At 34.2% G+C, this 22,519-nt stretch overlaps 1 protein-coding gene across 1 annotated transcript in view; it reads right to left on the bottom strand.

Annotated features, from left to right (window-relative positions):
- Positions 1-290: 290 nt before the first annotated feature.
- Positions 291-22,519, bottom strand: part of SEMA3C (semaphorin 3C) — a 204,603-nt gene continuing 182,374 nt past the window's right edge. Inside the window, exons 14-18 of the mRNA XM_043462920.1 lie at positions 21,498-21,539; positions 18,065-18,222; positions 9,550-9,617; positions 7,068-7,198; positions 291-3,098 (exon numbers count right to left, since the gene is read on the bottom strand). Of these exons, the coding sequence (XP_043318855.1) occupies positions 2,685-3,098; positions 7,068-7,198; positions 9,550-9,617; positions 18,065-18,222; positions 21,498-21,539 (813 nt within the window). The 3' untranslated portion in view covers positions 291-2,684. The remainder of the gene's footprint in view (positions 3,099-7,067; positions 7,199-9,549; positions 9,618-18,064; positions 18,223-21,497; positions 21,540-22,519) is intronic.

The following is a 22,519-nucleotide window of genomic DNA, read 5'->3' as shown; positions in this document are numbered from 1 at the left end:
TACGAATCTGCTTGCCGTGTATAATGTATCATGGAAAAAACACAAAAACTGACAATACTGGCTGCTTCTGGGGCAGGACTTACATGAACGAGAGACAGAGGTACAAGGAAAGTTTTCAAGTATATCTTACCAGAAATTTTGAATTTTGAAATATCCAGATGCATTACTTTCACACACACACAAATAAACAAATAAATGGGGAAAATAAGAACAATTGTAAGAGTCAGCAGATTCTATCATATCAACAAGAAATTATAAACTCAACATTTCAAAGGAAAATTAAAGACATCTTTGGGGAATTCAATATGTTTTATTTTGCCAGGCACATGATTTCTTCAATATCCAATTAAATATTACTGTGCTAACTACATTTCCTTACAGAGTGAACATTCACTGTAATGACAGTTTCATCATGCTAAAATCTAGTCACAAACCTACACTTTGAAAAAAAGTGCATTTCTAGGAAATTTTATGTACAATACAAATGAAAAACATATCAAGTCATTGAATTGTCAAACTACACAAAATAAAATCAACCAATCAACCACCAACATTTAGTATGTGTTAACAATATTTCTGAGGAAGAAAATTTTCTTTACATTTGGCAGTTTTGTTCAAGAAGGGTCTCTATAATTTTAAAAGTAAAGTGATAAAAGTATATACAATGTAATAATGTTTAAAGCAGAAGGCATTAAATAGCACAAATAATGTTATAAAACTAAACACCCTTATTGTCTATCAGTTTGCGTTTACATGAAGCAAGGGGACCTGTATAATTTACTTTATCCTCTGAGTCTAAAACAATTTTACTTTTAACTCTGTACATAGAATAGATTGAGCATGAACACAGAATATGGTTTCAGCTTTATACACATTTCTATTTGTGCGTGTAGAGTGGAAATAAAGAACTATTTGTATAACAAACTTCTTTAGAATCATATACACATTTGGAACAATAGCTTTTATTAATACCTCTATTTTTGAAGAAACATTATTTATGCTGTGTTTGTTACTGCTAATTTTGCTCCATTGAGGCCTCCCCTTGTAATATCATAATTTACCATTTAAATAATAACTCATATTCTTAGATTCTGATAAGTGATTAGATTCATTTTGACAATGATCTTAGTTCTTGACATTTTATACTGTAGTGCTTAGAAAAGTAATATATTTATCTTGATTACTTTCTTTATGGATTGTTAACTACAAATAAAACTTTTGTATTACATTTTGATTAGGTATATTACATAATTTCTCTTTGCACCTGGAAACATGGAAATTGTTAAATATAAAACAAAACAACAAAAGTTGTATTTTTAAAAGAAATATGAAGATAACGAAGAAAATTTTATACTTCTCCCATCAAATTGGTATTTGGAATAAAAAAAATATTAAATTACTCTAAACACAGGATCCAAGTATATAATAAGAAGATGGTTATTTTATTCATCACAGACTTACCACATTTGTATTTATATACCAGTGAATATGATGTACCAACATTCTTTTAAAATAAAGTATGTCTATTTTTGTTCAAATTAGAAATTTTTTCACTTCTCCATAAGATAAGCATCTCTCCAGCACATACAAAAGAGCATTAAAAAAAAGAATTGGTGACTTAAAATTCAATATGGTATCTGAGGTTGGTAAACAAATGTAAGTTAATCAATGAAATTCATTACTGAAGTTAAAAATTAGTAATATTTTTAATAAACTTCTGTCAATAAAATTGCTTTTTTAACCTTGTTTTTCTTTTTTCTCCCATTTTGATGGTTTTAGACCTCATATACAAGTTTGGTATTTCAAAAAATTTTTCTTCTTATATTTTTTAACTTGCCATGCAAACTAGAAAATTAGAATAAACATATTAATCGATTAAACTGTGCAAGATTATATTCTCTGAGTCTAAAATAACTTAAATATCTTCCAAAAAGGAAAGTGCTTTTGTTTGGAAGATGACTATATAACAATATAAACTTAAAAGCTTCACTGACATAACTGCAGTCAGATATTAATGGTGAGGGTTCCTTTGATCTTCCTGAAACAAGGGAACAGAGATCAGTGACGGATATCAGCAACTGAAAATTTTTGCCATCATAAAAATAACTAATACTATATTTCAGTGGATGCATATAAACTCCATATTATCTTTTAGTGAATTGCTAGTGTTTTATGCAACTTTTAGGTTCCCTCTTCCTTGTCTTTGTTTTTAATTCTACGTTTCTTTTTGACTCTGTTACATGCATTTATTTCACTTTTACTATGTAAAAATTGTGAACTTGGCATTTGTTTTTGTATACAGATGACTGTCAATTAGAAATCTAAATCCTTAAAGCAAGGATGGAAGATCACAGGTTATAGCCCTCATTCAATTAAGGGATGTAAGAATTCTAGTTTCATAGACGCCATATTGATTTTGAAGAAAAGGTACATAAAGATATAAATAAAATCTAGGTTAAGTTAAATCTTTCTATGCACCATGAGGACCATGACATGTCTAGGGTTGTCAATATCATACAAGAAAATGCATACTCATTTCAGTTCATGTAACATTCACCTTTCTCAGTGAGTAACCACCTTCTTCAGGAATTTCCCATGGGTAAAGCACAAGATTCTTTGCTAAAAATCTGATCACTGAAGACAGACCTTTATTAATGGAAGCATAAGCCCCATTTAAAACAACATTATGACTCTGGCAGCTGATTCCTCCTATTTCTACTTTTCCGGCTATTGATGAGAGCCTTTAACTTGCCGTAGTCCCCTCTCATCTTCTGAGATTCTTCTCCCTGTTGATGCTGCTGCCGAGTGTCTTTGCAGTACTGATTAATCATCTGCATTTCTGAGTGGCTGAAAGCCCCCATGATGTCCTTCGGATGGAAGGGTAAAGCCCTTACAGAGCTGGCCCAGGTCCACGGAGACCATTTGTCTGTAACAACTGCCACCATTTCAGAATCTAAAACTTTAAAGTTGATTTTGGCTATGGTCTGCTTGAAGCTGTTTTCTGTTGCAATGCAGTGATACAGTCCTTGGTCAGAATCCTGAACAGAGCGGATAAGGAGTCCTTGCGAAGTGGCTATGATTCGTTCATTCAGTTTGACCTAAAACAGAGATATCAAAGTTCTGAAATCCAACTCTGTATATGCTAAAAATATATGACTTGTAAAAAGAATTTCACAAATTTTACAAAAGTATTGAGTACTAATTAACTTCCATCTTAGTGAACACACATTTTTGGCAAATTCCATTGCCTCTTTATTTTTTATTTATTTATTTATTTTTGCACAGGAGATCTGGTTTCAGGGGTACTGAATGTATTAAAGAGAACGTAAAGGTATCACCCATATAGCCCCAAACAGCTTAAAGTGCATTCCCTTTGGGTAGGCAGTCTACAGGGTTGCACAGAGTCAGACACGACTGAAGCGACTTAGCAGCAGCAGCAGTTTATTCACATCTAAGTGAGAGTTTTGAATGTTTCTAGAATGTAAATTACAGACAACATATATATATATGAAATTCACAGTTTAAACTATCTATTTTACCCTATAGTTGTTGCCTTTTATTGTAACAAAAATACTCATTGAATAAGAACATGAAGCCATAATTAAATAACTGAATTATACCTTTTTTCCAATGAATGAATGAATATTGCCCTAACTAATAACTGTATAAGCTGAGGCAGAGCTCTGAACATTATCAAGGGGTTTTTCCAATTATGTAACATAAAGAATGACTAAAAATAAGCTGGAACTTATTATAAGTACTCCAAGTGATTTTACTTTTCAAGGAAAAGTAATAAGAAGCTATGAAGTGAAGTGAAGTCGCTCAGCCGTGTCCGACTCTTTGTGACCCCGTGGACTGTAGCCCACCAGGCTCCTCCATCCATGGGATTCTCCAGACAAGAATACTGGAGTGGGTTGCCATTTCCTTGTCCAAAGAAGCTATGAGGTGACTATTTATTTTACAGGCTTATGCAGGAAAAAATATTATTTTCTGGATGTAAGCTAAATCCTGAAATCCATTTCCTTACAGGGCTAGCTTAGTATTATCAGTGAACACATAAAAACCTAAGTGGTAAGTAGTTCCTTCATATATATACTCAGGAATGCTCTTTCATTGAGGGAAAGAAATTCGACCCAAAGAAAAATAAGAGAACGAATGTGAAATATTTTTCTAAATGATAAATTTCTATATAAATAAGTATTTTATTATTAATGAAATACAAACCAAAGATAGGTTGTTTTAGATAAAAAGTAACTCATATACAAAAGCACAAAAACGAAAAATATAGCACTGAAATAAGAATAAAACAGAACTAGAAACGAGAGATTAAGAAAAAGGACTGAAACATATAAAGCAAAACTTTTATGTGCATTTAATTTTTAAAGTTTTAATATGCCTTCAAAATAGTTTAAATAATGTATAGTGCATTCAGAAATAAAAAAGAAAGTCTTTTCTATTTGCATGAAATTGAGAAAAATTTTGGAGGCTAATTTGATAATATTCATTAATATTTATATATAAGATTCAGTGCAGATATTTTATAGGAATTTATATAAAATTCATAGCCTAACTAATATGCAGATATTCACTCATTAATTTTTAAAAATTTTAAATAATTTTTTGGCCACACCATATAAGCATGCAGGATCCTTGTTCCCCAATTGAATTCATGCCCCCTACAGTGGAAGCACGGAGTTTTTTTTTTTTTTTTTTTTAGCACGGAGTCTTAACCACAGGATTGCCAGGGAAGTCCCTACTTGATGATGCTTTGGTAAGAGGAAAAACAAGAAATAATGTAATCAGTAGATAGCTTTAGTAAAGGCAAAGTATGGTCATAGAGTGGAATGTTATGCAGCCAAGAAAAATAAGGGAGCTCCATATGTACTAATATTGAAATTGTGTGTGTATGTGTGGGCGTGTCTCATAGAGAAAGAGATGCAAAGAAGGAGAGAGAGGAAAACAGGAAAGTTATGGAGACTAGTTGGAGGACTATACAATTCTTAGCAGCCTATACTCTGAGAAATGGGAATGAGTACTGAAGTGGAGGAGAGGAGGGCTTTTAGTTTTCACTTTATGCTATTCAATATGAACTATCTGCATTTTTCTCTGAAAGTTTTACCACTTGTCTTACTAAAAAAAAAAAAGTTAAGTATTTACACATCATCAATGTGAGAAATATGTGTATGTTTGCCTAAACTACTGAGGAAGAATTAAGATAAATTTCATTAAATGTTAATAGTTTATTCAACTAAAGTGATAGTGAGTGGAAGTGTGCTATGCTTAAATTCTGGACAGAATAGATTTTCATAATTAGAGTTGAGGTTTTTCATTATCTTAAATTATAGTATTCTGCTTTTGAGATTGGGAGAAAAAACAAGATAGCCATATGTGTCTCCACATTTTTGAAACCTCTGAAATAAAACATTATAAGTATAATGGAATAAAAGAGATAAGACACATGATACATTCCTTTTTAAATTTCATTTGTTAATTTCTGTGACATGTATTCAAGCCTGTATATATTCATGTATTTTAATTTTACATAAAAGAAATTACACTCATCCATTATGTATTTTTCCACTGAACTTTCTACTGAATAAAAGAACAGCATTTTATCTATGTTAGGTAAGCCCCTGTTTGAGTTGTGGCTTTCCAATTCATATACACATATACAGACTTTCTTTGGAAGGATGGTTCATGTCCACCCGACATGTTCAAGCCTAAGAATTCCATTTCTGTATGATAATCATCATCATCATACATTATGACTTCTACCCCAGAGTAGTTTGTAAGGCAATCATTCTTATGCTCCACATTCATTCAAAATAATTTAAAATTAATTATATTGCAGATATTTCAAGACAAATTTGGTGATAGATTTGATAGCACCAAAACAAGTCTCAATATCTTTTATTAATGAACAAATTTAAAAAATTTTATGAAATTCTGTGGCAAGAAGGGGCCCTGAAGTTCACTGAGCCCATCTTTTCCCCAGATATTTAAGTCTCATCTTATGCAAGTGGTCATCAGCTTATGGTTTCATATTCCTGTGACAGGGAACACAAAATTTCCTAAACAGCTCATAACATCTTTGGTCTGAGAGTTGGAAAGCATTTCCTCAAAAAGAGCCAACATCTACTTTAGTAATTCTGATGCAATGCTTAGCTTAGGACTGTATCCATTCTACATAGCTCTCATTAACCTAATACGTAGTATGGAAACTGTGTACAACAGAAAACACACAAGTGCCGAAGGCTCTATTTTCCCCTTCACTCCATCACACTTTGTGATGTTGTTAATACCACTGCAGTTTAGGCTACTTTAAGGCTTTATATATACTTATGTATTTTTCTTCTTATCCTCTCATTAGTTAGGATAATGTGACATCAATATTATGGAATTCATTATTTATAATATTTCACTCTATGCTGTTTTACAATGTTTTCCTTTTAAAACAGTTCTTTATATTCAGTGAAAGATTAATACAAGTGTCCTTTCATTTGAAAGTCGAGTTTTCTTTTTTTACCTATCACTTAATAAAGGCAATGGTCCCATAAATAATGATTCCACACATTACCTATAACAAAACCCCAGGAGTTATGAATAATAGAGCAATGGAAACAGATTACCACATAGCGGAAAAATGCTCTTTACCATAAAGGTTATAGTTAAGTGGAATTTCTTGCTGAGGAAAACTGAACTTTTTCAAAAGCCCCTTTTATCTTGTGAATCACACAAAGGTGCTGTTGTGTGAGAACCTGGCTTCCGGATTTGCGCACATCTTGTTTCTTTTACAACTGCTTCCTCACATCAGTACCCCCATCTGAGTGTGCAAGCTCTTGCTTTAATCACTGCGTTATGGAGGTGAGCAGGCAGACAGGATTTCTAATTAATCCATCAACTCCATGGACAAAGGATTTTAAAGAAGATGGCACTTGTCATCCCAAAGACACTAAAGGATGTTCATATGTCCTTCCTTTTTTGTTTGATCTGTGCCTCATTGAGAGATGGTGATTTAATGCTCTTTCCAAAGCTCTGACTGATTGCTGCTCTCCCGCATTACTCACCTCTTTCCTCCTGTCTTTGTCTTTTTGTAACAACCACTTGATAGATGCCTGTGGAGACTTGGGGGCACACTCAAGAAAAGTGGTGTTATTTTTTACTCCATACTGAACAATTTCAGCTGCATTTCTGTATGCTGAAGAGCAAAAATAAAATGAGAGAGAATGAGAGAGAAGCAATGGAATTTGGATCATATTCCCTTATATAAATGTTTATTTCTCCATAAAATTGTGAGCAACTAAAGCAAAGCCCAAAGGCAGTCTTAATTACTTAATAAGTTTATACATTGTTTGGAGTGTTTAACCTAAAAGAAAAGAGAGAAAGATACAAGGGCATCAATATTTATTCAAGAATTACTTTATACCAAGGAATGCACTTAATATCACCTTGAACATTTAATTATTACAACATCTTTGTGAATTACATTTTCTCAGCCTTTCATGGGCTGTGAGTTATGAAAAAACATATCCTAGGCAAAGAGTTAGTAAGTGCCAGGCAATACCAAGGCCAGGTTCATCCCACCCCTAAACTCCACACTCAGTGGAGATGAAATTCAAATGAAATTCAGAAACACTGGGCAAAGGCAGAAAGCAAGGTGTGGCCACAGTGGGATGTAATGGTTGAGAAAATAATCTTTGACCTCAGAAATACCTGAGGCAAAATCTTGACTTCATCACTACCAGCTGTATAACCTTAGAGAACTTATATAACATCTCTGTGCTTCAGTTTTACTTGGCTCTAAAACAGATATTTTCAGACATTCTTATACTGAAATCTTAAATTAGGAAGAGTATTCAGTATAGTTATGTGGTAGCTTAGACATGGGCAGAAACCTCATTCATACAGTGTGAATAGGAAGAGATCCTACTTTAGAATAATTTCTTGAGCAGTAAGTGACATAATCTATTTAAAAAAGCACTTCGCTCAAGTTTTGACACAAAAATCAACACTGAGGTTTGTTCATCATTACCTGTGTTGCCAATACTCTTATCACTATAACTACTGCTACTCTAAGTGGGAACTGACACACAGATTTATAAAATACTCAGCAAACAGAGAAATAGTAATCTGGATTTATTCCCTCAGTTAGATGTATGAAACAATTAGGCAAAATGTGTCTTAATTTTCTTCTTGTAGTTTGTGTAGTTAGTGACAAGAATATCATTATTTAAATAAAAACTAAAAGACCCATGCTCACAAAAGTTAGCAACAGGAGTCTGTGTTAACAGTTAATTACAGAACCTTGGTAAGCCTCGAGGAAGGTCTCTCTGCTGGTGGGGTGGAGGTGGAGGGAGGGGTTCAGTGGGAAAATTATAACATAATGTCTCCATGTCAGTTTGGGAAGAAAGGAATTAGATTAATCGTAAGACACATGGCCAGACTGCTTAAAGTATATGGTATGGTTGTAAACTGTAAAATTCAGAGCCGGATAATTCATAATAGCCAAAAATTGGAAGCAGTGCAAGTGTTCCTTGATGGATAGATACACAGATACACACACACACACACACACACACACACACACACACACACACACAATGGGTTACATTTTTGCTTTAAACAGGAAAAATATTCTGACACATGTTACAACATGAATGAACCGTAAATAAGACATTGTTGCTGTCTAGTCCACTAAGTTGTGTCTGACTCTTTTGGGACCCCATGTACTGTAGCCTGCTGGGCTCCTTCTGTCCATGGGATTTCCCACACAAGAATTCTAGGGTGGGTTGCCACCTCCTTCTCCCAAGGATCTTCCCAACCCAGGGACTGAACCTGGGTCTCCTACATTTCAGGCAGATTCTTTACTACTGAACCACCCAGGAAGTCTCAAAGAAGACATTAGGCCTATAAGCCAGTTACAAAAGGACAAATATTGTATGATTCCACTTACATGAGATATTTAGCACATTTAGATTCATAGAGACAGAAATTAGAACAGTGGTTGCCACAAGTTGGGGAAGGGAGAATAGGGAGTTAGTGTTTAATGGGTATGGAGTTTAACTTTGGGATGATGAAAAAATTTCAGTGATGGATGGTGGGGCTAGTTGTACAACATCATCAATATACTTTATGCCACAGAACTGTACACTTTAAAATGGTTAAAATAGTAAATTCTGTTATGCCATTTATCACAGGAGAAAACAAACAAACAAGATGTTGTTTTTTCTTCAGTGGTAAACAAAAGTAAAGTGTATTTTTTTCTTCAAAAAGAAAATAATGGCTAGAAAAATCTATAACAACGATCTTTGTGAAAGACTTACCAAATGACATATCCAAGGATATCTGTGTTCCTGGACTTTTCTTTTCCATAAATCTTAGTATACGTACAAATAATATTTAATTTTTAATGACTGTACATGAATGCCTCTAATTTGTATAGTGAATCTTTCTTTAAAATGACACACTCTGATTTATCACAGATTTCCCTTACTGAAATATGACATGGAGCACTGCTAGTCTTTACCAAGTTTGAGCACTTTTAATTACCTTTTAGGTTAAACCCTCTGCATTGAGTCAGTGGATTGCCATGTCTCACATCTTGTCTTCGGCTCCTCCTATGAAGTGCAGAAATATATAAAAGTGACTTAAAATTAACAGTGCCAATTATGATGTACTTACAAGACTTCATTTTAAATTATGCAATGTTATGATTGCCTAAGGTTTCATAAAGAAAAAGGATCTAATTATCCGTATTTTTTGTTCAGTGCTTCAAATATCATGTGGGCACTTTGTTTTCAATTTGAATTAATTTAGTCTCCCCATCTACCACTCACAACAGATGAACCTCCTATTATATATACTTTCTAGCATATATACTTTCTAGCATAGATACTAGATTCCAAATTAATAGGGTAGACTTTTATTTTAGAGATAGTCTTAGAAAATTTTCTAATACCATAACCTCCAAAGTATAAACTTACTAGCATCTTCCACTTTCTAATTTTTTCTTAAATAAATATACTTCTCTTACAAAAGTCAATACTTTCAAATCATTTCCAGATACACTAAAAAGTGTCCAGAGCAAGAGAAACAAAGAAAATGAATATTTATATAAAGTTAAGCAAAATGTTTCATTTACTAGACTAAGCATTTTCCTTCATGTTCTTATTTTGAAAATTTTCAAGACTATAGAAAAGTGGATACACAAATACAATGAACGATGGTAACCAACACTCATATACTGCTATTGTGCCATATTTATGTGCTCTTTCATACCCAAGTAAATGTTATATATATATACTACACATGCACATATATGAAAATCTTTAGAAAATAAGTTGCAGATATGATTTTATACTATGTATCTTCTAAGAATGAGTAATTTGTCTACATAATATCATTATTATACTAACCATATCAATATTTATTTAATGATATCATATAAATTACATTCTATATTGAAATTTCACTACTTGTGATACTCAAAGTATCCCTTATGCATTTTTTAAAGTTTATTCAGGATCCAAACAAGGTTCACTCATTGCCTTTAGTTGTTACATATCAACTTAAGCATTTCAAAATTTTAGTTCATCCTTTTAAAATTGTTCACTATATAAATAAAAGTTTAAAATTATTTGCAAACTATTTAATTTCTTGTCTTAGATTCACTTATAGTGTCAATTGTATTACATAGTACAACAAATCAAAACAGAGTGATTGAAATGACCTTAGCAATGAACTGTGGACGTGAACCTTGTTATAAAGAAGAAGGAACAGAATGTTCTTTATTGTGATTAACAGGGGGTAAACTGATTGTCTGTTATCAATTCTGAAAAGTATATATGGATGAGCATATCATTTAACTGGGCTAGTTAAGTTTCTCTTAATATTTTATCCTTAATGATAAATTAAAATATTCAGTAAGAGAAGGAAAATATTAACACTGGGCTTATAAAATTTGCAAACTATAATTAACCTCAAGGTCAATAATAATGAAAAAATTTTAAAGTTATGGCAAACAGATAATAGTTTATATAATCAAAGGATTGTGTAAATCTATTTATGAAATATAGGTATAAACTTTGTGTCATTTAAGGATTCTCTTCCCCCAAAAGCCACATGATCCTTATTCAGTTGTATATTTCTCTACAATTACAAACACAAACTAGTGGAAGTCACTCTTGTCTGAGGAATTATGATTAATACTGTACTTTAGAATAGATCCTAAGTCAGGTTTTTACTGCATTGTGTTTGGTATATTATGAAGTCAAACAATTATTTACTACCAGTCAACCTGTGAGTATATATTATATGAGAACCACATGATAGTTCTTATAGTTGAACTGGTCATTTTCAGCCCTCTAAGTAAGCATTATTGCTCACAATGATTTAATTTATTGTCATATGATCAGCACTAGGTTATGGCTTACTCAAGTACATGGACCTTCATGCTTAGCAATCTGAATTTGCAGTATCACTTACCTTCTAGACTTTCAAATATAGAAAAACATTGTTATGGCTTTGCTTTAATGATGAGAACAATAAGGCAGCCATCTGAGTTCTCTATATCTGTCACCCAGGGATCAAACCTGGGTCTCCTGTACTGCAGGCAGATTCTTTAATGTCTGAGCCATGAGGGAAGCCCCTTCTATATGTGTAGATTCCCTTTAAGGTATTTGTAGAACATTGTGAAAGCATGATGGTAGACAGTCATAGTTCACTGCATGCAGGACTGGGAATTTGGCTCAAGATGTCAAAGTTTCCTCCATTATAGTCTGTTCTTTTAGATAAACAATGAAATTATTTTCTTACTGTGTAAAAAGCAGATATTTACTTGAAGGGTAAATTGATTATCTTGTTTTAACATTTCCAACTACATGTCTATATCCAGAATAAATAATATTTGAGATTAAATTTGTATGTAATAATGTATGGATGTGAGAGTTGGACTGTAAAGAAAGCTAAGCACCGAAGAATTGATGCTTTTGAATTGGGGTGTTGGAGAAGACTCTTGAGAGTCCCTCGGACTGCTAGGAGATCCAACCAGTCAATCCTAAGGGAAATCAGTCCTGAATATTCATTGGAAGGAATGATGCTGAAGATGAAACTCCAATACTTTGGCCACCTGATGCAAAGAACCAACTCACTGGAAAAGATCCTGATGCTGGGAAAGATTGAAGGTAGGAGGAGAAGGGGACAACAGAGGATAGGATGGTTGGATGGCATCACTGACGCGATGGACATAAGTTTGAGCAGGCTCCGGGAATTGGCGATAGACAGGGAAGCCTGGCGTGCTGCAGTCCATGGGGTCACAAAGAGTAGGACACGACTGAGCGACTGAACTGAACTGATACAAATGCACAGATATTTAATGTGCTTGAGGATAAAGAGGAAAAATGCTTAATGTTGTTTACTATGAAAAACAGCAAAATGTTACTATGAAAAATATCTTTTTAAAAAGAGAAACTACTGAGCCAATGACATTAACAACCTTATTATGTCAAAGTACAGCCTCCATTGATTTCCAAGTACAGCTGTACTTCTTTGTTTCCATACAAAGGGACAAGCCTTTGATGTTTATGCCTATGAATTCTTCTGCATGATCTTTGTGTTCCAGTTAGATAGTGCCATCTAAAATAAAACTAAAGTTAGTTAACACTATTAAATAAGATAAAAATACTCCAAATTATCATTTTCATTATTACTATTTAATCTGCAAAGAAAATAACTATTACATAAGGGAATTTAGGAAATAATTCATACAGCAAACATGTTTTGCATTCACTATAACTGTATGCTTTAAAAAGTTTGGGAATAATGTGGATAATTTAAATAGTATAGATAGTTTTAATGAAACTCCCAGTATGCCAGCCAAATACAGGTAAGGGTAGACCAAGGAATATCTTATATATGTGTGTATACACACACACACACGTCAAAACCAAAATGAGATATCACTTTATACCTATTAGAATGGTTTAAAGCGTGGGAGTTCTCTTACTGTCTACATTTTCTTTCAGGAGTTTTGTGGTTTCATGTCTTATGTTCAAGTCTTCAGTTCATTTTGAGTAAATATTCGGATGTGGTGTATGGCAATAGTCTAGTTTCATTCTTTTTTGCATGCGAAGGTCAAGTTTTCTCAATACCATCTACTGAAGAGACTGTCCTTTCCACTGCGTATTTTTTGGCTCCTTTGTTGTAAATTAATTGACCATAAATGCCTAGATTTATTTCTGGCTCTCTAGTTTCATCTACTGATCTATGTACCTGTTTTTATGCCAATACCATACTCTTCTGGTTACTATAGCTTTGTAGTACAGTCTGAAGTCAGGGAGCATGATTCAACCAGCGTATTTCTTCTTTCTCAAGATTGCTTTGGATAGCCAGGGTCTTTTGTGGTTCCATACAAATTTTAGGATTCTTTTTTCTATTTCTCTGAAAAATGTCATTGGAATTTTGATAGGGATCATCTTTGATCTGTTTATTGTTTTGGATAGTATAAACACTTGAGCAATATTAAATATTCTAACCCAAGAGTATAGAAAAACTTTCCATTTATTTGTGTCTTCTTCAATTTTTTTTCCATCAATGACTTACAGTTTTAATCTTTTATCTCTGTTAAAATTATTCCTAAATATTTAATTCTTTTTGATGAAGCTATAAATGGGACTATTTTCCCTAATTTTTCTTTCTGCTGGTTTGTTAATTCAGTTCAGTTCACTTCAGTCGTTCAGTCGTGTCCGACTCTTTGCAACCCCATGAACTGCAGCACGCCAGGCCGCCCTGTCCATCACCAACTCCCGGAGTTTACTCAAACTCATGTCCACTGAGTCAGTGATGCCATCCAACCATCTCATCCTCTGTCATCCCCTTCTCCTCCTGCCCTCAATCTTTCCCAACATCAGGGTCTTTTCAAATGAGTCAGCTCTTTGCATCAGGTGGCCAAAGTATTGGAGTTTCAGCTTCAACATCAGCCCTTCCAATGAACACCCAGGACTGATCTCCTTTCGGATGGACTGGTTGGATCTCCTTGCAGTCCAAGGGACTCTCAAGAGTCTTCTCCAACACCACAGTTCAAAAGCATCAATTCTTTGGCACTCAGCTTTCTTTATAGTCCAACTCTCACATCCATTCATGACTACTGGAAAAACCACAGCCTTGACTAGACCGACCTTTGTTGACAAAGTAATGTCTCTGCTTTTTAATGTGCTGTCTAGGTTGGTCATAACTTTTCTCCCAAGTAGTAAGCGTCTTTTAATTTCATGGTTGCAATCACCATCTGCTGTGATTTTGGAGCCCCCAAAAATAAAGTCAGCCACTGTTTCCACTGTTTCCCCATCTATTTGCCATGAAGTGATGGGACCAGATGCCATGATCTTAGTTTTCTGAATGTTGAGCTTTAAGCCAACTTTTTCACTCCCCTCTTTCACTTTCATCTAGAGGCTCTTTAGTTCTTCTTCACCTTCTGCCATAAATGTGGTGTCAATGTGTATCTGAGGTTATTGATATTTCTCCTGGCAATCTTGATTCCAGCTTGTGCTTCATCCAGCCCAGCGTTTCCCATGATGTACTCTGCATATAAGTTAAATAAGCAGGGTGACAATATACAGCCTAGGCATACTTCTTTTCCTATTTGGAACCAGTCTGTTGTTCCATGTCCAGTTCTAACTGTTGCTTCCTGACCTGCATACAGGTTTCTCAAGAGGCAGGTCAGGTGGTCTGGTATTCCCATCCTTTTCAGAATTTTCCACAGTTTATTGTGATCCACACAGTCAAAGGCTTTGGCATAGTCAATAAAACAGAAATAGACATTTTTCTGGAATTTTCTTACTTTTTCAATGATCCAGCGAATGTTGGCAATTTAGTGTATAGAAAAACAATAGATTTTTGTATCCTGCAACTTTACTAAATTATTTTATTAGTTCTAGTAGAAAATCCATGATACAGATTTAATAATGCACATTATATTGCAACATTAATAATTTTAAGAATGTTTCAGTTCTTTATTATGAGCATATGGTTAAAATAACAATTTGTTGCATTAGGATGACAATGTAGAATCTATGCTTAAGTACACATTTTAGAAAAGATTAGTGGGAGAATATTAGAACAAATGAGTTAACTCATATTTCAGCAGAAACTTCTATAATGTAAAAAATATCTCAAATATGCAATGATAGTTTTTATATATAGTATGGAATTTTAATTGTGAAATAGTTCTTGTTTGTTAAATAAAAATGCTTGGTGGCTAAAGCCAATGTCTGAAAATTTTGCAGGGAAGGAGTTCTCATTTTCAATTTCTTCACGTCATAGAGAAGGCTGATTTGTGTATAGGACTATGGTAAGATTCACTGGTGGTCCCTATATCACTTTCTGCTTTAGAAAGTGTGGTGCTTCAGTTCCCTTGAGCACTAAATTTGTTTAATAATGGATTGAAGGTTCTTTTTCAAGTATTTTGTTGTTCTTTAGTCCCTAAGTTGTATCTGATTCTTTTGTGACCCCCAAAGACTGTCGCCTGCCAGGCTCCTTTGTCCATGGGATTTCCTAAACAAGGATACTGAAATGAGTTGTCATTTCCTTCTCCAGGTCATCTTCCCAACCCAGGGATCAAACCCACGTTTCCTGCATTGGCAGGTGTATTCTTTACCACCTGGGAAGCCTTCTGGGTGTTAGATATGCCAATTTTTAGAAATGCTTACTGAGAAAAAATAATTATTGCTTTAGTAATAGTTATGAAAATAGTTCATAAATATTGCTGATATCATAATTGTGAATTAATATAAATATAGTAAAAAATACCACAAGTGAGCACAAAAATCATTTTTTATCTGAGATTATTTAGAATTTCCTTCCCTCATACTTTGTGTCCAGGTGCAGAACTCCAGCCCAGTATAGACATATCTCAGGATAATGAGGTCCAGAAAGTCTATGCAGAAATGAAAAGAGGCCATAGACCTCCTAATTAAATCTTAAAATAACATGGTAGAATATGGGTCTTTGAAAACAGATACTAAAATCTTCTGGGTAAAGAGTGGGACTTTTCATCATACCTTATGCCTTTAATACAGAAGACTGAACTTATCTGGGCCACTTTTCCCTACTCCAGATTCAGATGTCTAACTGCCTATATGACATCCTCACTTGAATACCTTATAGGCATCACTAACTTAACATCGTCGTTTTCCCCACAAACGTGTGCCTTTCACAGTCTTCTCTTTCTCAGGAAATGCCATGCACATATTCCCAATGCTCAGTTCTGAAAAACTGGCTTATTTCTGAGTCCTCTATTTCTATAACATCCCAACATGTAACACGTTAGCAGATTCTGTGAGCCCTATCCAGAATCAGAAGACTTTTGGCCACCTCCAGCTCTACCAAGCCACCATTTTATCTCACTTTGGTCATCAGTTAGTAGTCCAATAGTCTTGCACCTTCTATTTCCTCTCCTCACATTTTCTTTCTATCCCAGGGCTTCGATCCCAGCCAAACCCACCAGATGAACTTTTTAAAACAAAATTCAAACAATACTATTCCTGTGCTCAAAAACCCTTCAGCAGTTTTCCACTTAACTCTAAATAAAAGTCCTTTGCTGATTTACTAAATCCTATGTCATCTGGCATTCTGATCCCATTTCTTCTTACGTCCCCTTCGGCTCATTCCAGTATAGATAGCCTCATTCGTCTTGGTGTTGCTTTTTGGACAATCTTGGCACGCTCCAGCTCTAAGGACTCTGGTGCCTCTCTCTAAAATGCTATTCTCCCAAATAATGTCATAACAAAGGACAGCAGTCCTGGGTGTTCATTGGAAGGACTGATGTTGAAGCTGAAACTCCAATACTTTGACCACCTGATGTGAAGAGCTGACTCATTTGAAAAGACCCTGATGTTGGGAAAGATTGAGGGCAGGAGGAGAAGGGGATGACGGAGGATGAGATGGTTGGATGGCATCACTGACTCAATGGACATGCGTTTGGGTGAACTCTGGGAGTTGGTGATGGACAGGGAGGCCTGGAGTGCTGCGGTTCATGGGGTCGCAAAGAGTCAGACATGACTGAGTGACTGAACTGAACTGAACTGAATGCATAAAAGGATCAGAATAATTTTGATATGCAGAAGTGCTGGGTTGTTTTAGTCTGTCAAGTCCTTAAAGACCTGTATCTATAACAGAGAGAAAGGAGTTATCAAACATCATCACTCCAGTGACTTTACTTGAAAGATCATTGGTGCTCAAGGCTAGTAGTATTTGCTATCTCCTGATGACCCTATGTTTCATAGGTTTTCCTCTTGTCACTCATCATGACCTATACTAAACTTTGAGTGAAAATAGCTGTGACTTTGACTGATCCTAAATTCTGCATATTCATTGCTTTATAATTTCATTACTGGTGTTTCCTTCCAACTTGGTGCAAGTTGGTTCAGGGTTTCCTTCCTAAGTCTTCTCTTGGCTAAAAGGCACTGTGCCTCAGACTACCTGAACCTCTTAATCTAACCAATAATTATACATTCACCATTATAGGGGGTAAAGCATGGTTATCAAGGTTTTGAAAGTACTCAGGGTACCCATTCTGGAGTGATGCTCCTGTTGCCTGAACTAAGACAAGCATTTGATTACAGAGGAATTAAATGGCACAAGGAAATCCTAGGAACGTTAGATTTAAGGATATCTGAAGCATATAAAACAAAAAAGATAAACATTGGGTAAATGTGAAAGTTAAATGCTGCTTGAAATATTTTAGGGGTTGCAGGTGGGGGATTGTGTTGCAGAGGAACTTTAAAATGAAAAAGGAATTTTTCCAAACTACTGCACTCTAATATTTCTGTGAGAATCCCAAGTTAAAATCGATCCCCTCCCCCCACCCCCAGCCCTCTGTATCCTTTGAAGTTTGTTTTTTATGAGTGGCCATTTTCTTTATTTGAAGACTACATATGGTGCTGAACACAGCTACTACTTTTAGTGTCATTTTTACAGGATACTGCAATAGAACTGATTCCAATAATGTGGAGCACTGCTTAACCGTCTGATGATGCTGATTTTGATTTTCAGTTGAATATTCGGTACTCACCGCTTTCCGGTTGGATAGAACCTAGAGCAAGAATGGCCATCCCAGGCACAGTAAGGATCCCTTGCCAGGCAGCAGTCAGCACAGGCTGACCCGTAGATGTGGCAGCGATGCAGAGACACTTGGGCAAGTCCTTCACTGGAGCTCACATACAGCTGTTGCTATCAGAAGAATGACGGTGATTTATTTCAGATGTGGAAGTTAAAAGAGAACTTTCAGCAGGAACACATAATATATGCCCACAGACCCTTGGATGCATTTTGAAAGAGACTAAAAATAAGAAGCAAAGTACAGAAGGGTTTAACGCCAAAATAAATAGAATTTCCCTATGTTAATACGCCTATAACATTACCTGACTTGTTTGGGGAAAAAAAAAAACAAAACTCAGAGCACCATGTACAATGGTAATATGTTTTAGATGTTGAGATTCATTGCTCTCTCAGATTTGAGCTGATGTGTTACAGATTTAAACTGTGATGTTTGTTTTTCTCTTTGAATGCTGTCTCTTGGCCAAGCACAAGGGAGTGTTCTTATTCTTCAAGACTGGCAACTCATCACCTTGCAAATTGTAAAAAGTCAAGTCTAAAATGCAGGGCATTTCTAAGTTGACAAAAAATAGTAAGTATTAGATAAAATTTTTAAAACAGTTTTCACCTGCTTTTGAAAGCGAATTATTACTCATTAGAGCGATTTTAAAACTATTTAGAAGACTGTATTTATATTTAGACATGTTTTAAATGTTCTGTATGATCCACAGATCTTCAAGAGCCTAGGTTATAAATAAAGATTCCATCTTCCTTCATTTGTATGGTGTCAAGAGCTTATTATGATACTGCCCCAGTTCTCTTGGCTATGTATAAAGTGGTTCTCAGGAGTTGAAGATATAAGTTTCTAACTCAGAGTCCTCATTTTACAAAGGACTAATGATGTGTAACTCAAGTTAACAGAGAATTTCTAAGTTCGAACTTGAATATACGCACATGTGCACAAACATGTACATTTGCAAATTATTTATAGATTCAAAATTAAATCAGTGAGGGCATCACTGGTCTAACAGATTCTGGAGGCATGTCTCTGAGATTCAGATCCCAGCCTCCAAAATTTTACTGGGTAACTTTTCTAAATCTCGGCTTCCTCTTTGGTAAGATTTGGACTATGTAGCACTTACTCCATACATGTTTTGTAAGAACAATATAAGCACTAATTCCATACAAATTGCTTAAAGTAGTTTCTGGCACCTAAGTGTTTAATGAATATTAAGTAATAGTAGTAGTTGTAATAGAGTAAACTACCAGTGAACAAGCTAGCAATTTATACATTTTCAATTCTAATTAATCATTTGAATCACATCTCAGTTTACTGTGCCTAATATAAAATACTTTATTCAGATCAATAAATTTTTCAGAAAATAGGCTGAAAATTACTGATCCCCATTTGAGATATTCAAGCTATAAGAAAACAATTGTATGTTTCAATAATAATCATTTCCCTAGAAATATTTTATAAATATAATATATAAAATATAAATAAATAAATATATAAAATAAATATATAAATATATAAAAATATAAATAAATAAATAAATGTTTTTTGAGTACATTAACAAATAGTACATTAGCTTCATTAACATATTTCAAAGAAATTTATTTATTTGAGGAAAGGATACAGGTAATTTCATTCTATAAATAAACTTTTTTATTAATCTATTTTCTGTCATGGAATGCAAGGATAAATTAGAAAACAGAAGAGTATAAAATGAACAATACATTTTTTAGTTTGAGCATTAGAGAAGGCATGGAATTTAAGTATATATAAAATACCATTGTCAATCTGCAGTTCTTTCACACTTAAAAAATAGTGCAATATGTAGTTGTTAAAATGAATTCCCCCCAAATCAGTTACCTTGCCTTGAATATAATTGATTTAACTAAAGATTTTAAATTATCTATAAGAAGTTGAGACATATTTAATACTCGGTTTTTCCTGTGTATGTGTGTGTTGTACATTGTAATTTAATGGAGTGGGCTGTGTATTTCAAGTTTACCAGTTGAATTAGGAGCTGAAATCTATAATTGTATACTGGGCTACAGTATCACAAAAATGGCTTTGTGTCCATTTTGAATTTTGCTCTGATACTTTTTCTTTCCATTAAATCCATTTCAACAAAAGGATTCCCTGCTGACTTCAAAGACAATTCTGACTTGAGATCAGCTCCCTAGGAAATTGGGGAAAATGACAAATGGCTTCTTGCTACTTGGGAAAATGTTTGTTATGCACCATGCAAACATTTTGACAGATGAGATCTTTAGCTTCCTTGTACCCTATTTATTTTTCTTCATAAAATTTAGTCAAGTGAAAACAGTACAAGACTGATTGGAATACTTACTTATCTATAACAGACCAAATATGGTGAAGAACACCAAAGTTATATCATAAGTTATGCTAACACAAAAAAACTTCATTCCATATTCCAAGAAAAATAAGTCTTAGGCTCTTACAACAAGAGTTACCACTTTATTTTAGGCAATTTATATAAGTTAATTCATTTGGGAGAAAAGCATTACCTTGCAGAGGCAGATGTAGGTCAGTGAAGTTAAATAATTTATTTATAATTTAGGGTCAGGTTGGTATTCAAATGCACATCAGTCTCATTCTGAAGCCTATCTCATTTTTGACTAAACTGCTCTGCCCCTTAGAACATTTGCTTAAGAGATAGTGCCTTTGGGGTCTGGAGAGGTGCATGTTTTGCAAATGTAGAGACTGGAATTGAGCTTTTTCTTTCCATGATCATTGTGTATCAGCATGTGCAGGTGCAAATTAGATCAAACATTTCTGATAAAATCATAGTAAAACATTTACTCCCCAAATCCTGAAGCCTGATATAGCTTAGATTTGAGACATTCAGATTTTCAAGTGACATGTAAACCTTATAAAATAGTACTTTCTTAGAAATAAGCATAAAAGAATGCACTGCACATTTGAAACATTTGACAGTAGCAGGAACTCAAAAGAGGAAAAGAGGATTGATTACGCATTTCAAGTCCCTGAGAATGCTTGTGATGTTATAGTAGCCCATATATTATGCTAAATTCTTTCTTCAGAAAGATTATTTTTATTTTGGTTGGCTTCACACACTGTAATATTTAAGAATAGAGGATACTAAAAAACTGGAATATCTTGCTGCATATATATATATACACACATACACACACATACATATATATTCTACTCTAATTAATTTCTGTACAAAAATAAACCTAATTTGTCTTCCACTAAAGCTAGTAAATTCCATATCAAAATTAAATGTGTGGTATATTATGAACAGTATTAATTATTTTGCTAATACTAAAATTAAATTTTCAAAATTATGAAATACATTCTTCTACAATAGTAAAATTTTTACATACAAAGAAAATAAACATGGTGTTGTTTTTACCTTTTTGGATGAAATTTTCATTGTTGTTATAGGAGCATGACTCTAAAAAATAAAAAAAAAATTGTTAGCTGCTCAAATAATCCTTAAAAAGGATTTTACATGAAAAGACTTTTTATGCTAAAATTCAAGAAATCATTTCTCTCTATATGCACATATATTTTCAAAGTTTAGCAATAATTATCCATAAACTTCATTTCTTCTGTTCAAAATAAGGACAGATTTGTTACATAAATATACGCCTAAACTAAAAAAATTAGTAGAAATTATAACACATCTATCAATCTAGTCATTAGAAATGAATGAAAATTAGCAAAACTTGAGATAATTGAAAAAACTGTATGTGAAATATTGAATGCAATGAATAATTCAGGATTGGATCTGGGTGCTTGTGTGGGGGGCAGTGGAATGGTACTCCATTTTATTCCTCCACAACAAAAGCATTTTGCATAAGACACTATTGTTCACCTGTCAAATGCTGCTATGAAAAGAAGTATTTGCCTGAACTAGACATGTATGGGTGTGAGAGTTGGACTATAAGGAAAGTTGAGCACTGAAGAACTGATGCTTTTAAACTGTGGTGTTGGAGAAGACTCTTGAGAGTCCCTTGGACTGCAAGGAGATCCAATCAGTCCATCCTAAAGGAGATCGGTCCTGAGTGTTCATTGGAAGGACTGATGTTGAAGCTGAAACTCCAATCCTTTGGCCACCTGATACGAAGAGCTGACTCATTTGAAAAGACCTTGATGCTGGGAAAGATTGAGCGCAGGGGGAGAAGGGGACAGAGGATGAGATGGTTGGATGGCATCACGACACAATGATCATGGGTTTGGGTAAACTCTGGGAGTTGGTGATGGACAGGGAGGCCTAGCGTGCTGCAGTCCATGGGGTTGCAAAGAGTCGGACACAACTGAGTGACTGACCTGTACACTTATTAATCCTCTTAGTTGAAAACAAAAGAATGTTGCTAGGTAAGGTTTTATTTTGATAAGTGTGAATTAGTAAAAGAACCTAAAAGTTATCTT

This window comes from Cervus canadensis, chromosome 3 (assembly GCF_019320065.1).
Source record: "Cervus canadensis isolate Bull #8, Minnesota chromosome 3, ASM1932006v1, whole genome shotgun sequence".
NCBI classification, from domain to species: Eukaryota; Metazoa; Chordata; class Mammalia; order Artiodactyla; family Cervidae; genus Cervus; species Cervus canadensis.
The sequence above is the reverse complement of the archived record's forward strand: the minus strand, read 5'-3'. Positions and strand labels throughout refer to the sequence as shown.